This window comes from Trachemys scripta, chromosome 1 (genome assembly GCF_013100865.1).
Source record: "Trachemys scripta elegans isolate TJP31775 chromosome 1, CAS_Tse_1.0, whole genome shotgun sequence".
Lineage (NCBI taxonomy): Eukaryota > Metazoa > Chordata > Testudines > Emydidae > Trachemys > Trachemys scripta.
This window is the reverse complement of record NC_048298.1, coordinates 346,477,406-346,494,084: the sequence shown is the minus strand read 5'-3', so window position 1 is coordinate 346,494,084 and position 16,679 is coordinate 346,477,406. Positions and strand designations below refer to the sequence as shown.

Sequence of the window (16,679 nt, the reverse complement as noted above, 5' to 3'; positions counted from 1 at the left end):
TCAGAGACGGGACCAGAAATAGGGACCCCCAGTCGCTGAGCAACCCCCCCACTCCACATCCAGCTTCCTCCCGCTGGGATGGGCCACGGCCATCTTGGCCAGCGCTCAGAGGAGGTTGACAAGGAGGCCAGGGCTGGGGTGCGCCTAGATCAGAAAATGCAGCTGGAGCCTCAGTAAGAGGTTCTGAAGCAGCTGGAGCCTGACGCCCGCGACATAGAGGTGCGCCAGGGTCTTCCTCTCACTGCAAGAGGTGCAGGTATCGGTGGAGTTCGTGATCCACGCCAGGTGCACGCACATGCTGATGACCCTGCTGGGCCGTGGAACCAGAGTGGAGAACAGGCTCCCCCCACCCGGGTTTCTCGCCCTCTGCAGCTGGCAGCAGGCCCTGGCGCTTGGTGCCAACGTGGGCAAGAGAGGATGGCATGAAGCATGAACAGACACAGATGTTTCCTCAGGACAGTTTGGAGACAGGTCCAGTCAGCCTACTCAGGTGGTGTGTTGGAGATGGGATGGGCTCTGAGTTATTACAGAGAATTTTCTCACAGGTGTCTGGCTGGTGGGTCTCCCCCACGTGCTCAGGGTCTAACTGATCCCCCTATTTGGGGTCAGGAGGGAATTCCCCTCCACCCAGTCAGATTGGCAGAGACCCACAAAGGCCAGATGGTGCCTCATGGAGTGCTGTGGAGCTGGCATCTTTGCCAGAGCTCCACTCATGCCCGGCAGGTCGTGATGTTGATTTGCACATCACCGTCTCACTGGCTGGTTGAGACAGCTGTGCTTGGGGACAGCTTGTGAGTTGGACACTGGCGTCAAACTGGGAAGAATCAGGGCTAATGTCTTTTGCTTTACTGGCCTACCCTGCTGTGTGACGTTGCATTGTGCTGTTCAACCTCCCCCACCCCAGATGTGGCTGCATTTAATTGACAGGCAAACTTGGTGATCCATTGGGATCAAATGCACCACAAAACGGTGAGAGAGGCTGATTTTATGGCACGTGGCAGCCTTCCGCCCTTTGCGGAGAGTCTCTCATTGCCGGAGGATGCCAGCAATAGACTGAAGTGCCACCTGGCTTCTCCAAAAGCCAAGAGCATGGAGGAAAGTGCCTGGCGGTGGTGTCAAATCACAACAGTTTGCCACGGTAACGCAGAGAGGCTTGTGGTTGCTGGGATACCAGGTTTGCTCTATTGGGGAAAGTTATTAACCTAAAGCTCGTGGAGTTGATTGGGAGAGGAAACCTTGGAATTCAGCGTTCTGTTCTCTTCTCTCCCTGGCAGCTGGGGATTCACGGTGTTCTATGAAAACGAGAAGCATGAAAAGCAACAGTGGTAAGGAGCCGTGGCGGGCCGGAGGGGCTTTGCTGGAGGAGAGCTGTTCATTAAGCGTAGCCAGGCCCAGACCCCGATCTGCTGGAGTTCAGGCAGACAGGGATGGAGGCGGAGCTCATTTCAGAAACAGAACCGTGCTCACGTACCAAAGGGGTTCAGGGACTTCCCCGCCGCACGAGACTTGGGGAGGAGGAGTCGTTTCTGCTCAGAAATGTCCCTGGCCAGGATCTGTCTGCATGGCCTGGTACAGTTATTATTGAAACAAATTCATCACCAGCCCAGATCTCGCCGTGCCAGACTGTAGCTACTTAAAACCCCCATCTGTGGGCCCTTGTCACTTGAGCTAAATGAGACTCTGTTGACAGGGGGCTCTGACATACAGTCCAGTAATTCTGAGTCCATCCAGGAGAGAGGAGTGGGCTCTCTGTCACCCCCTCCCCCAGCCTGTTCAGCATAATTTTATTTAAAGGAGACACTATCCATTTCTTCAACCATCTGTCCCTCTAGATCAGTGAGTCTCAAACTTTTGTACCGGTGACCCCTTTCACGCAGCAAGCCTTTGAGTGCAACCCTCCCTTAATAAATGAAAAACACTTTTTATGTATTTAACACCATTATAAATGCTGGAGGCGAAGCGGGGTTTGGGGTGGAGGCTGACAGCTGACCCCCATGTAATAACCTCGCGACCCCCAAGGGGTCCCGATGTCCAGTTTGAGAACCCTGCTCTAGATTCGCTCTCTCTGGCTCTGCCAGTCTAGCTGCCGTTGCGGTCTAATTATCTAGAGCTTGGAAGCAACTTTCATCATCCGACACTCCGCGTGTTCTCTGGTCACTAATGATGATGTCAGGAATAGATCACTCGACACACAGCTGTATTTCTTAATCTGACAGCCAGGACCCCGTCCTGAGAGATGCTGAGAGCCCAGTAACGTTGGGACCTGATCCCAAATGCCTAAAGATCCTGGTTTTCAAGCTGGCACAAAGGCCGGATCAGATTTGTGACTCAACCCAGTCTGATCCATCAGGTTCAAACAAATCAGGTTCATGAGCCAGAATCAATCTCCCTGCTGCAAACAAACCCAGGCTTGAAAGGAAACCTGAGTGCAGCCTCTCGGGGGAACATCCCCCTGATACATAAGCAGGGAGCACTGCAGGGTCACGGCTCTCTCTAGAGATGGCCCTGCCTCCGGCTACACCAGTACCCCACTGGTCACAAGTGCCAGGGCTGGACCCAGGGCAGCCGGCAGCCCCTGTGCTGTCTGTGCCCTGCACTGGGCGGGAGCCATCCGACTGCTGCCTGGAATAGCAGCCGCTGAGGCAGCTCTGATTGTGAGCAAATGAGCCGGCCTGTAGGGCCAGGCGTGTTTCACATCTGCTGTGGGATTTCTGCCACAGGTGGCTTGCAAGTAACTGCATTCCCTACGCTGGACGCAGGCAGGCTGGGTGGAGGGCATGGGAGGGGCTCGTCTCGCTGCTCACATCCCCTCCGGCCAGACGCACCCACCCTGACCTCCCCTTTGATCTCCTCCCCAGGTACCTGTGCTGCGATACGCAGATGGAGTTGCGGGAGTGGTTCGCATCCTTCCTCTATGTACAGGTACCACCTGAGCAGCGGGCGGCCCCTCAGCACGCCTTGCCATCCTTCAGGGTGGGAGGGGCCTTTCCGCATGGCTTTGATACACCCCCTGCCACGTGGGGGGCCTGGCATGGCGGTCTGCCGGCCTCACAGGACAGTCACATTTCACAGCCCACGCAGCCAGGTCACCATCTCCCCCAGCCAGCCCAAGAAGGATGGTCTGGTGGCCAGAAGACTAGCTTGAGGTGTGGGAGAGCAGGGTTTGATTCCTACCCCACCACAAACATCCTGGGTGACCCTGGGCAACTCACAGCCTTTCCAGGCCTCAGTTGCCCCATCTGTACAATGGGGACACGGGGGTGGGAGAGAATAAACATAGGAGAGGGGCAGCGTCGGTCATTGACTGGCTGGCTCAAAGATCCCCTTGAACAGGCTTTGGCCACTAGATTCCCCACTCAATAGTGAACTCTATGATCTCTGCTCAGAGCCGTATGTGAAATGCTTCGGTGGCTCTTAGTCCAGCTCCTTACGGACAAGAGCTGGCGCAGAATTGCAGTGGGCTCTGGTTGCTCTCCAGGATGAGCAGAGGCCAAAGACTGAGTGGAACTTGGGGTCAGAGTTGAGGCACGTTGGCCGGACAGTATGGAGGGCCTCTGGCGCCCCTCTGCGTCTGAACTCGAGAGCACTCAGCGAGGCCCCGTTCACTGGCACACTGAGATCCCAGGCTTGTGCCGCGTCCCTGCCCCCATCTGCTCACTCGCCATGTGTCTGCTCTCCCTCCCCAGAACGGTGGGAACGTGTGGCCCTCCGAATCCTCCAAGGTGCGGGCGTCGCGGACGCAGCAGGACTCCAGGTTGGGTAACATCTCGCTCATCCCTCTGCGGGGCAATGAGAATGAGATGAGGAACAGTGTGGCTGCTTTTGCTGCTGATCCGCTAACTGTGAGTGACAACCAATCGGCGCTGGGTTTCACGGTGCAGGGAGCGCCATCCTGCTGGCTCGTAGCATCACGCCTGCCGGGCGGGTGGGACGGGGACAGGATTCCCACACGTGAGATCAGAAGGCGAGAGCTGGATGGGGTTGGCGAACACCGAGCATCTTCTGCTGTTAGTCTGTCTCCCGATCCTTTTCCGGGCCGGGTCCTAGTCATTGACTCAGAGCCAACAAAGCCAGGAGGGCAGGGCTGGGTAACTGTCCCCAGCAGGCCTCGGGAGCCATTACCCACAGGTCGGCACCTGCAGGCGTGATGCAGCGACAGGGGATGCAGCTCGGCAGATGATTTCTCCTGGTAATTGGGGTCGCTGCTTTGAAATTCCTTCTCCGTTACAAATCAGCTCCCTGTCCCTCTCCTTTCCCTGTCCACACGCACGGGGCACTGCTGGAGAGGCTACTGCAGACTGTGATTCGTCTACTGTGTCTTCCACAAACGTGGAAACCTCTCGGATTCGCTTGAGCAACAAGGCCCAACCCAGCAGTCGGCGACTCAGATAAGGACTAGCTGGGCGTGGGCGTGAGCTGGTCTTTATCTGATTGCCAACGGACTGCTCCAGGGGGTCCTTATTGCTGTTATAAACCTGACCAGAAGCTTTTCTCCTGGCCCCTGAAAGCAGGACAGCTGGGTCTAAGGAATGCAGCTGGTGCCAGAGGGAAGCCACTGGCAGCTAGCAGCGTTCATCCCGGCCAGCTCCTCCTCCATGGCTTGGGGACTGGGCGATTGGCCATCTGATGCTTGCCAGCTACCAGCCCAGGTTGGTAGGGACTGAACCTCCTTACTGCTCAGTGGCTTGGTGAGTCTCACGCCAGTTCCTAATGGACCAGTGACTGCGTGGCAAAAAACCACCACTCCAATGGGTGGGGGCCATGACATGAGCCGGTGGGTCTCAGCCCAACGCTAGCAGACAAGCGTTCCTACGCAAACACCGTCTTCACAAGGGGCCACGAGCAGGCCTCTCTGCAGAGAAGCCAGGGACTGAACGGGCCTCTAGAGGGGGCAGGTCAGGGCAGGGTCATGGCACATTGGCCAGGCGCCCAGGGGGGAGCTGGCCCCACCGCTGCCCGGGCTGTATCTCTGCTGTGGGTCAGGAAGGGACCAACACTTCCCAGCACTGAATTCACGATGTCCATGTTTAAATGTCTGTTGGTACAAGCACCCTTTGCCGGGGAGATCCAGCACCCTGGGCCCTGCCTTCCCTCAGGTTTATAATGACAGCTGCGGTGGGACAGGATCTCCAACGCAGCTCTGTGCAATGGGATGCATCTGGCTTTTTGCTTGGCAGAAGGGGCGGGGAGAGATGCCCTCCAGCTCCCCACCCGGGGCCACGATCGGACGCTGCTTCGTGTTTGCTTCCCCTCTTCTGCTCTTGCTCGGTTCAAGAGTGTGGGGCTAACCCTGCAGCTGGCGGCCGTTTCCCGTCTCTGTCCCTCAGGATGTGGCCGCAGGCCGAACTGCGTACTGCGGGTGCAGCATGCAGGGAAAGGGCAGAGGGTACGGGAGCAGCATTCAGTGCGAGTCCTGGCCAGGCTGCCACCAGCCTCAAGGGGGGGAAGCGTAAGGGCCCTGTGGGGCTTAGGCAGCCCAGATCCCCCCCGCCCCGTCAGCATGCAGCATCGCAGGGAAGCCCCTGGGATCTGTAGCTTCTCAGGAGATTCCCCAAATTAACAATCCTCTGCCCTTGTGCACATCAGTGAATTCACCGTCACCAAACCCAGGGGAGGTGGGCCGGCATCATTAGCCCTATTTGACAGATGGGGAAACCGAGGCACGGAGTGTTTAAGTGACTTTCCCGGGGCAGTGGGCAAGCAAATCCGTGGCAGGAATAAAACTCATGACTCGGATTCCCACGCTCTAACCACTAAGATAAACTGCCTGCGGGTGCGGTATGATTCCTAAAAGGATAGGACTCCTTGTATAACCACCCAGCGTGCTCAAGAAATCTCTCCGCAGAGTAGCAAGGCTTTGAGGGGCTGAGTACGTTGAACCAGGATCCAGTTGCCTAGAGCTGTTGTCCACTTCCCAAGGATGTTCGGACTCCTCGCGGCAGAGCTGTCAAGGGGCCCGTTGTGCGTTCACTGAGCACCTGGTGCATTAAGCAAGGAAGGGCTTGAGCTGGCAGACGGAGAAACGATTCCGTCTCCTTGCTCTGAATGCTTGGAACGAAAGGACTCGTGAAAGGAGGGCTTGATGGGGTGGCGGGTGAGTCCCGAGGGAAAGTGCTAAGTCTTTGAAGAGTAACTGGTGAGGTGCCGGCAATGTTCTCTCCCCTCCTGTTTTGGGATGGTTCGGAGATCAACCACAGAGTGCCGGGGCGCCGTATCCGACCACATCCCCCTGGCTGCAAGCCGGGGCCAGGAGTGCACGGATAGACGAGTGTGCGTGTGGCACAGGCAGAGCTGGGCCGCGGCCCTGCCTCCTTCCTGCCCCTCTCCGTGTGATTTTGGTTCCCAGTGGGAGCAAGGAGCAGTTGCTCAGGCTGGACAGTGGGTGGATGAGGCATGTTGCATTCCCACCGCTGGGCAAGGGCTGATCCTAACCTGGCCCCTTGACGCTATGGACAGTCTCTCGGTGCACGATGCACTTTCACCGCAAGCCCCTGCCTCCCCATCCGAAGCTGCTCGGACGGATTAGAATCTGTCGTTGGGGTGAGACTGTTCGTCCCCCAGCTGATCTGAGGGGTCAGGATTAGAGGCAGCATCTTCCCCCTTCCCCTGGTGCTTTTGTGCAGCCCCCCCGGCAGCAGGTCTGGTTCAGCAGCAATGGGACAGCTCAGCACGGCTCCAAGCGCTTGCCAGGCTATTCAACCTAGTGCCTCTTTGTTCCTCTGACGCAAAGGTTGCCACGTTTTCTGGCAGCTGCCACTGCTGGGGTTGTTACTTGTGCAGCTGGGTGGATAATACAAGACTTTCCCATGGATGTGTTTGTGGCCCATCTTGTGGTCACTTCTCTCAGGCGTGCAAGTGAGGCAGGATGGTCGTGCGGTTAAGGTGCTGGACAAAGATCTGGGTTCAAGTCCCAGCTCTGCCAAGATTGACCTTGGTCAAGTCACTGCATCTCTCCCTGTTCTCGCTCCCCATCTGGCTAAACAGGGATAACAGTTACCGTGTAGGGGGGTTGTGTGGTGCTCGGACACTGTGGCAGTCTGGGCTGAAACGTTTGATGGGCGCACAATGCTTGCAGGAAGGGATTTTTAAAGTCACACTTGCAAGTCCTTGTGCGGGAGGCACTTAGGTTCTCCTCCAATCAGTATCACTTGATTATTTTTTTTTTTTTGGACCAATCCCAAAGCTGCACAGTTCGAGTTTCCAGTATCCCCGCTTGGACTGTGGAGTAAAGAAAAGGCGGTTTGAGTGTGAGGCCATTGCAACGCGTGAGCGGGAAACTGCTAACAATAATTCCCTGTGACTCAGGTTGTAGTGATTCGCTGTTTTGCTCAAGGCAAATAGTGTGTGTCTTTTCCGAGCCAGGGCCTTGGGGCCATAAAGTGTTATCATTGGCTTCCCATGTACCCTGTTTTCTGCAGGAGGCTGGGGCGTCTCCCCAAGCACTTGGGATTTGCAGTACAGAGCGTGTTACTCCTGGGGAGGGGGGATGCTGGAGAAATTGACATGTCCCCAAACAGTCAGGACTACAATCCAGTGGCTCTGGTTCTAAGGGAGCACCCTGGTGAGGTTAATGCCTGCACCATCCCCGGCGGGGGTGAACAGCGTGAGGTGCTTTGTCCATAATGCGGTTTGTGTGGGGTCGGGAGCAGCCTGGCTAAGGGACAGGTTGCCAGCTCCTGCCACTGTGTTTCTATGAGCACGTGAGGTGCCAGGTGCCTCTAAGAGTGACAGAGGTGCCCGCAGGGCTGCCCCTGAGGTTCGTGGGTTTGCAGGATTCAGCCAGATCTGGAAATTTCACTGCGCAAGGCCTGGTGCAACGCCATCATCCGTGGTCACGCTGGCTGATGCGGTGGGGCTCAGTAGGCCGTGGTGGTGGAGAGGGTTGAAACCGGCCTGCTGGTCTCAGCAGCTGAGTTCACCCGATTCCACTGCTGAGCTCCTGTCCTAGGCGAGTCGTTTAACCTCGGCTCCTGCCCCTGCAGAGTGGGGTGGCACCTGTCCCACACTCACTGGTGTCTGGGAAGCGTTCGGGCATCCTGGAGTGAAAGATGCTCCAAGAGACCCAGACAGTGGCCACTCTTGGCTTCATAGGGTAGTTCCAAAGTGAAGGTCGTCCCTTCGCCCTCTCCCAGGCAGGCAGCTAATTGATAACAGGTTCCCCTGAGTAGCTACACAGCGGGAGGGGAAACTGAGCTGGAGTTAACCCTTTGTTTGCCAGGGAGCAGCCCTGTCACCTTCATCTAATTACCCACAATTGTTCCGAGCTGAGGCTCTTCCAGCCACTTAGCGCCACCAATGGTCCATGTCGGAGAAGGAAAACTAACCCCTTCCTCCTTATTTTCTCTCTCCAGCTTCTTCGAAACGTATGAGCCGGAGACCTAACACGTCAGGTAATTTCAAGCATTCCTGCTCGTTTGCGGAGCTCTGCGTCACGGGGTGTGCCGGGGAGATCTTCCCCCAGGACCCAATGGCAGCTCGATGGCCAGAATTAGCCCAGAGCCGCCTTCGTCTTCTGGGCAGATCCCACACCCTGGCCCGCTCCATCTCCCCCCAAGCGGCCGCTGCTCGGATCAGGAGGTCGCGTGACAAGCTGGGATCTATGTAATAGAGCTCGTGGAGTCTCCAGTTCCCAGCTGCCCCTGGCCTGGCTCTCCGTGGGGTTCAAACCAGGAGGTCTGGATCTAAAAGGCATGTCCCGGTACTGCCTGACCTGTGAGCCGACCGGCAGGGTCAGAGAGCTGCATTGTGCTAGTGTGGGTAACGCCCAGCAAGCCGGCACCTGCACCGTGCACGGGTGTGGAGACGACATCTCCTGCCGGGCTGGCAGTGACAGCCGCTGGTCCTCAGCACGTCTGAAAACCTGGCCGAGTCTATTCGGGGACTTGGGGAGGGTCTCGGGGCTTAACTATGGGCACCCACATTGTGGCCTGCGTGGCTTGTTCAAAATCACTCAAGTGGAGCAGAGGCAGAGCCAGGAGAAGGACCCAGGAGCTGACCTAGACTCCCAGTCCCCTCCTGAACCCCCACAACGGTGCCAGCCCCCCCTTAACAACGTAGCGGGCCCATCTCCAACGGAGGGGCCGCAGGGCACTGCCCCGGGCCATGCAGGGCGGAGGAAGCAGCCCAGAGAGCGCGAGATGTGAGTGGGGAGGGATTGCCTGAGCCAGCGGGGCAGGGAAAGCTCCCGGAGGAGCCGTTCGGCTGGCCAGCGAGCTCTCTGCCCGGGAGTCAGCCTGGCATCTCTCTCTTTTTGTCCCCAGGTCCGTTTGTGAGAGGGGGGAGGCAGCCTGAGAGCCCAGGAGCGCACAAGTCACGTCACGTTGCCCCTGCTCGCCCAGCGGGGTCTGTGCGGAGACCGGGGGGGCTCTCTGAATGCGTGCCAGCCCCTTGAGCCAATCCTCTTTCTACGGCAAAACCGACAGCAGCCGCAAAACAATAAGCAACCGTGTTTGATTTAAGGAAAATGAATCCATTGGCAAAGAGCGTGGGACCCCGGAGCTGCTTCTAAAGGGTTAATTATTCAAGCGGACACCGTCTCATCGGTCATCTCGCCGGCCGGCCGTGCCGTGAGCAGCCGAACCCCAGAGACGGGGCAGAGGAAGCTGTGCTGGGACAGACCGTTCTGGACCCATCGCCTCACCTCGGAGTGTCTTTCTCCCCCATCACCAGCTGCTTCTTGCTGCTTCTTCTTGGGTCCTGAATTAAAACTGGAAGGGCGCAGGCTGGGATGGCCCCTCTCTGGTGCCAGCTGCTGCTCCGGGAGGGGTTAGGGTCTGGGGGCACTCTTGCTTTCTGTAAAATCTCTCTCTCTATTTGAAACCGCAAGCCACGGAAAGGCGGCAAGGGCCGTCCAGGCAGAGACTTTCTCGCGAGGGTGCTTCTGCTGGTGGAAGCATTAAACCTTCCCAAGGAGGAGCGGCGGGCTAACCCCGGCCGTTCTGTATCACTACGTTGGAGAAGGGCTGAAGACGACCCACGGGGGAGTGGATCGAAGGCTCCCATCTCCGCTGCTGGCCCCTCAGAGCCACACGCCGCTTCTCTCCTTCTCCCAGGCTGCCCGATCTCGTGACCACATGGGCCTTTCGGGCGAAAGCTTCGCAAGCAGGGCCTTAGAGTGGGGAGAGTCCAGCGCCCAGCCATGGGCATGTGGAGATGGCTGAGTGGAGCCACAGCTGGGACTTGTGGCTTGAGGGACCCTGGTGGAAGCAGCAAGAGACTGGGGCGGGGGGTGGGGGGGCATGGGACTCTGGACCAGCCCGAAGTTGAGCTTGGAGTGGGGCCGTTTGTCCTGGGTGTCTATTGCCTCGTGGTGTATAGGAAACTGCAAACTGTGGCTGCGGGCAGGGAGAGGGGCCAGCGCTGCCCTGTTCAACAGCGTCTTTGGTTATTGTTAATATTAAATGCCTGGGAAGTCCGTGTGATGGTGTCCCAGTGATTCCGGGCTGCAGGGCAAGGTGAGGGGCTGGCAGCTTGAATGCATCAGGCCGATGTCGGGGATGGCCTGTTACCCCCGGGCTGCAAGCTGAGATAAAGGGGCAAAGAACCGTGGTCTTGGGGCTGCAGGCCGTGGTGAGGGAGCTGGGGCGGGGGGGGGGGGGGGGGGGGACAGTTGCTTCCGCTAGAGGTGAAGATGGAGGAGCATGAGCTCATTGTTTTAGGGCCCCAGGCCAAGACAGAGAAGCAGTGACCCTCTTCATCGGGACGTTAAGTTGGGACAGAGAGAAAGAGGCCAGCTTCTGTCTCCCTCAGTGTTCAAAAATGGGTGCGCAGAGAGCTGAGCGATCTGTCGCTAATGCACGGATCAGGCAAGCCAGAATGTTCCCCCGTTGACTAGCTATATGGGAGAATTCCTCTGTTTAATAGCCTCCCTTTTCTTTAAAAGTCGAGGAGATTCTAAACAAAAAAAAGGTGTTAAAAGACTATTACATCTGCATGGTCAAGCACCCAGAAGTCAGGAAATGGCAAAAGTAAGGTTATCCAGGCAACCTTAACTCTGCCCCTTGAACATGTGCATTATAGTATAGCGTTTAATGATGTGATCACATGCCATTTTCTCTGCAAACCCTCTGCCCCATTCCTTGTTTGGTGAATGAGGCAGGGACCACATAGTGAACAGCTGTCTCGTTTGCTGCAAGCCAGGCAGCTTGTGCCCTGAATGAGGCAGGTGCTGCGGGAAACCAGCGTGTGATCCTGTAACTAAAGCGTGTATTGTGACCCATATCCAAGGGGAAGAGTTAATGTTATGTAGCAATCTGTAACCATGTAACCTTAACATAAGCGTCTTTTTGATATGGAATAGAGTAGTAATATTCTGTCTACATATAGCACCTTTCAGCTGGGGATGGCAGAGCACTTTACAAAGGAGGATAAGGGTAATGTTGCTCTTTCTATCAGGGCAGATGATTAACAGGAACTGAGTCCCCCAGGGGCTGAGAGAGAGAGAGATAAAGAGACCCACTCAGGCCGCAGAGAGACAGGCACCAGAGCTGAAAGCTATTCTGGTTGGAGAAGAAGCTGGAAGCAGCTCACTGCTCCGCTTGGCGAAAGATTGAGACCCCTGTTCATGCCTTGTGGGCATAAAATGGACTGAAGTTGGGGCCCCTAGGTGCTGCTTGGGGTTTTACACTCTGTGTCGTATGCGTTGTGGATGGGAGAAGTCCAACTATTGAAGAGAGATGGTCAGGCACCGGATTTTCCATTCTATAGATCTTTTTTTCCCTTTCTGTTCCTAAATGGAACAAAACCAAAAACCGTTGACACTTCCCGCAATATGAAATTTCAGGGGGAAAAAAATAGTTTTAGGTCCATTTGAAACATTTCGTTCCGACTTCAACTTTTTCAATTTGCTACAATGTCATCTAAGATCAAATAAAGAAATGGAAAGTTGTTTCCAAAGGAGATTCGGAGCCGCTGGCCATTGGGTTTTGGTTTGGTTTTCCTGAAATGAAATTTTGAAATCCACGTGTTTCCGCAAAACGTTTTGCTTTTGACAAAGCAGCCTGGAAAAATGTCCTGTTGGAAAATTCCTGGCCAGGCTACTGTTGGGTCTGTCTCTACTCTTGGGCTGAATCTGGCTGTCCTCCTGTAAGCACATGCCTGGTCCCTAGCGCCTGCATCGCAATGCTGGAGCCTGTCATGTGGTTTTCAGGCCCTTGTCTTTAACCGTCACACTCTGAGGAGCCCTAACATGAGTCTCATTCGCCGACTGCCCCCTCTTCTCTCTGTAAAGAGCCCCCGTATGCCCCACCTTCTGGGAGAACCAGCTGGCAGAGAATGACACTCTTCCCTTCTTTCTTCAGCTTAGCCCCTGCTAAGATCACAGTCTGTGAGTATCCACATGGGGAACAAATATTTAATAACAGGCTCAGTCTGGCAGAGAAAGGTCTGACACGATCCAATGGCTGGAAATTGAAGCTAGACAAATTCAGACTGGAAATGAGGCATAAATGTTTAGCTGTGAGAGTCATTAGCCACTGGAACAAAGGGTCGTGGTGGATTCTCCATCACTGACTATTTTTAAATCAAAACTGGCTGGCTGTCTAAAAGCTCTGCTCTAGGGATTATTGTGGGCAGGTCTCTGGCCTGTGTGACACAGGAGGGCAGACTGGACGATCACATTGGTCCCTTCTGGCCTTGGAAGGTCTGAATCTAGAAGGGGACGTCCATTCCCCGCAGGCCGACAGACCCGCTAAGGCAGGTCAGTAATTCCAGTCAGGGCGGGTGGGACGGAGGTACAGGAGGAGTCAGGGGCAGAGTCAGAATTAGCACTCAGGAGCCTTGCGGCCCGTAGCCCTGTGCACAGACTACTAGCCTCTTCCTAGAAGGGGCCCACAGAATGGTGCTGGCTGAAGCCAAGGCCCTGCCATCCTGTGCAGGGCCGCGGAGACTGCACGCCCTGGGGCCGCCAAATAGATGACAGGCCGGCTGGCCATATGTGTGTCCTGCCCTACCGTGACTGGCAGCTACAACCAGAAAATAAAGGCACCAGTGTTAGGATTCTATTTCTGTGGTGACTTGTGTGTGATTGGCCCAGATTGCCAGGGGGTGGTCACCCTTTGCACTAATCAGATGTGCTGTTCTGTCTGCAGTGGCTTTCTGTGTCCCTTTCACGTCCTACATCCTGTATGTAACATGGTCTCATGGGCAGGGCACTGAAGTAGGATTCAGGTGACGGGGCTTTAAGTCCCTGCCCTGCTATGGACCGGTCACTCCATCTTCCCTGTGCTTCGATCCCCCATGTGTACCCCAGGTAGAGCGCTGCCCTGGCTGGATGGGAGGCTAAACACGTGAGCGGCGGGGGTGGTCTCAGAGATTAGGCGAGTGAGAGCTATATAAGTAGATGTCCGTGGGAGATGACCTCATGTCATTGCCCCCAGTTGTGCCCTGCCCCTTGGCACACGCAGAGTTAACAGCATCACCAGGTCGGTGAGATTCCTGACCTTGGAGGAGAAGAGCTATTTTTGTTCTTTAAAAGCCAGAGCTATTTTTAAGAGGCAGCCGTCATTCCCTAAGTGAAGACGCCCGCGATGGTAGCTTCTGCTGCTAATGGAAGAGCTCTCCTGCCTGTGTTCTAGGCACCAGGCCCCATTAGTGTCACTCAGCCATTCTTCGTCCATTAGCAGGTGGGAAGGCAGAGCTGGAATTGGTTATGTGTCGGGAACAGCGTGAGCACTGTGTGTTCCACAGAAGATGGAAGGCAAGATAGTTGCTTTCACATTTACTTTAAGAAGGAGTCTGAAGAATTACTCCTCCTCTGAAGTGGGCTGTAGTCCACGAAAGCTTATGCTCTAATAAATTTGTTAGTCTCTAAGGTGCCACAAGTACTCCTGTTCTTCCTCCTCTATGGCTTTCCACATAGTTGCCATCTAACCCCCACCCTCCAAGCCCCCCTTGGCATGGGGGATGGAATGCATGCCCATCTGCTCTAGAACCAGTGGAGCTAAAGGAAAATCCCTCTTAGTCGTCAACAGAAGTAGCAGGTCTTTTATCTGCTGTCGGCCTCAGTGGAGCATGTACCCTGGAGGATTTACCTAAGCAAGGCAGCATGTAGAGATACCCGGTGTGCGTGTTAGCTAGTGCAACATCATATATATCGTGGGGAAGTGGTAGCATTAAGGAATTAGACAAGGCTGCTGCCTAGCTGTAATGTACGTCCCTGGGGTGCAACCTGGAATGGGGGTACTGCTGAGCCCTCTGGCATACCAACCTGGGCTCCCTCTTGCATGGTGAGTCTGTGACAAGCTGCAATCCTCTCCAGGTCTTGCACTTTCACAGCCAGACACAGCTAGGGACACACCCATCTGCAGTTACATGAATGCTTTCACTAGCCACTCATGAACCAACAATAGGTTTCAGCCAGTTCCCCACAGCCTAGGACCCCAGAGATGTACTATTCGACCGGTGGAAGTTATTATCCGGTCCGCCCCTCCCTCAATGTGGAGAGGACAATGCACCAGTCCCTGTTCCTGAGCAGGTTTCCCTTTTGCACTTCAAACAACACACTGTATTAGGTAAAAAATATAAAACAGATTTATTAACTACAGAAAGATAGATTTTAACTGATTGTAAGTAATAGCATACAGATCAAAGTTGGCTACCTAAAAAATAAAACAAAATTGCAAGCTAAGTTCTATACACTACACAGGATTTGAAGTAAGCAGTGTCCCACCTTGATGATAAAAACGGTTCACCAATCTGCCATACACAGCCTGGGCTTCCCTATTTCCTGCCTGGGGCCACCTCCCCGGTTCAGTCTTTGTTCCCGAGGTGTCTCCAGGTGTTGAGTTGTGGGGAGAGTGAGGCCAAGTGATGATGTCGCTTCCCCCTTTTACAGTTTCTTCCATGTGGAGGGAACTTCATTGTCCCAAACAAAGCCCCCAGCGCAGTTAGTGGAAAAGTACAGGCACAGATGGAGTCCAGAGTCACATGAGCTAGTCACATGCTTCGATGAGTCATAGCAGCCATTAGCCATATATTGGCTAGAACATTCACAGGAAAGTCCATCGGGTGGAGATAAGCTTCTTCTATTGTGTTAATGGGGCATGACCTTGAATGGTTCATCCACAATGTGCTGGCTAGACTGGATGTAAACTACCTTGTGGGGGTCACCCCAGGAGCAAACACAATTGAAATACTGGTACATAGTCAATAGTCATAACCTCAGATACCATGACAGCACGTACAATCCAACAGGATATTGATGTTCAACAGATCAAGACTTTTAGCATGATACCTTACAAGGCATACTTTGCACAAAACATAATGATACCACCAGGGTTAATGTGGGGGTGCGAGGGTGTTGCTTTGGGGTACAGAATGTCACACCGGCCATTTGTGAAATGTCGCAAACTGGCTGTAGGGGAGGGATAAGAGTTTATTTCCCATCTGTACCTAAGAGCAAAGGGATATTGATTCTGGAGTGTCTCTCTACTGAATGGTCTTAGCGCTATGAGAAATACTCCGAGACTGGTTGTAATCCTCCTCTCTGAGCCTGGAAATGCAGAATCCCAAGCAGCTGGGCTTAACGGTGCCTCAGGTGTGTGGAGTGTCCATTGACTTCAACGAGCGTGCCACGTGGATGGTGAAACCAGACACATCCCTCCTTCCCCGTGAGGGACACTGCCTTGAGCTCTGACCTTCTCTCAGACCCACCTTCAAACAATGACTCCTCTGATCCTGGCACAGGCCTTTCAACCCTGCCGGCAGCTAGAAAAATGCTGAATTTTCCCAGGTGGCTGGTATATTTCACTGCTTGGAGCTAAGCCTGGGGAAGCCAGAAACTAGAGATCCAGGCCTATGAGCCTGTAGCATGAGATACATGGGAAGTCCCAGTGGAGGTCTTCCCCAGAGAGCCCTCTACAGCCAAGTATCCCAAGACGTGTGTCAGCACAGGGGCCTAAGATTGCTATTTTAAAGATGGCCTCCTGCACGGATGTAAAGATGTGTCAAGTGGAGATGTGTACTCAGGAAGGGAATGGCTGTCTCTCAGCAGAGCAGGCGTGAGAACTTCGGGCTGATATCCTTTGCCTGACAACACGGTGCTCTGCTGTCCTCACTAATGAGGAGAGAAGAAGAGCCCCATGACCCCTGACTGAGTTGGCTTCTTCCTGGGCTTCATGGACGTGCTCTCAGAGCGAGCGCGAGTACTACGTGCCAGCTGATCTTTGCCTGCATGTTCCAGGCCAGATGAGATTCCCAGGTGTGTTGACAGGTGCATTAGAAATGTCAGGTAGATGAGTGGTCCCAGCTGAGCTCCGTTGACTTTTCTGTGTGTGAATACTAGACAGCTTTACTAGATTGGATGTATTTCGAAAGTCCGTCTCTCTTGCTTCCACCCAAAGCAATCTGTCCAGAAAGCCGCAGCAGACCTCCCCCATCAGATACCACCATTTTGCTCATCTTCACTGCTGTAGCCGCTACACAAGGGCCCTTGTCTTCAAGATTTTTCATTGCCATGTCCCCATCTATCTCCCTTGCCTCCCATTCTCCTGCAGCTGGGTCAGTGCTGTCATCTTTCCATCTAGTCATTTATCTACGTTCCTCACCCTGCTATCTCAGTGCCTCCCAGATCCCCCGCTCTGTCTTCTGCCTTGTTGGAGGTTGATCCTTTCCTGACTCTCTCTCCATCTCTGATTCTCTCAGCTCTTTCCAAACCCAGCTCTTCTCCACAGCCCACTGTT

At 54.7% G+C, this 16,679-nt stretch overlaps 1 protein-coding gene across 3 annotated transcripts in view; it reads left to right on the top strand.

The window, feature by feature from the left end:
- Window positions 1–10,593, top strand: part of LOC117871394 (arf-GAP with Rho-GAP domain, ANK repeat and PH domain-containing protein 1-like) — a 118,501-nt gene extending 107,908 nt beyond the window's left edge. For 2 of the 3 annotated variants that reach the window (XM_034759328.1, XM_034759327.1), the window contains 5 exons: window positions 1,275–1,325; window positions 2,859–2,922; window positions 3,687–3,842; window positions 8,352–8,390; window positions 9,261–10,593. In XM_034759328.1, the coding sequence (XP_034615219.1) occupies window positions 1,275–1,325; window positions 2,859–2,922; window positions 3,687–3,842; window positions 8,352–8,369 (289 nt within the window). In that variant the 3' untranslated portion in view covers window positions 8,370–8,390; window positions 9,261–10,593. The remainder of the gene's footprint in view (window positions 1–1,274; window positions 1,326–2,858; window positions 2,923–3,686; window positions 3,843–8,351; window positions 8,391–9,260) is intronic. The other variant, XM_034759329.1, reaches the window with a different exon arrangement.
- The last annotated feature ends 6,086 nt before the right edge of the window (window positions 10,594–16,679 follow it).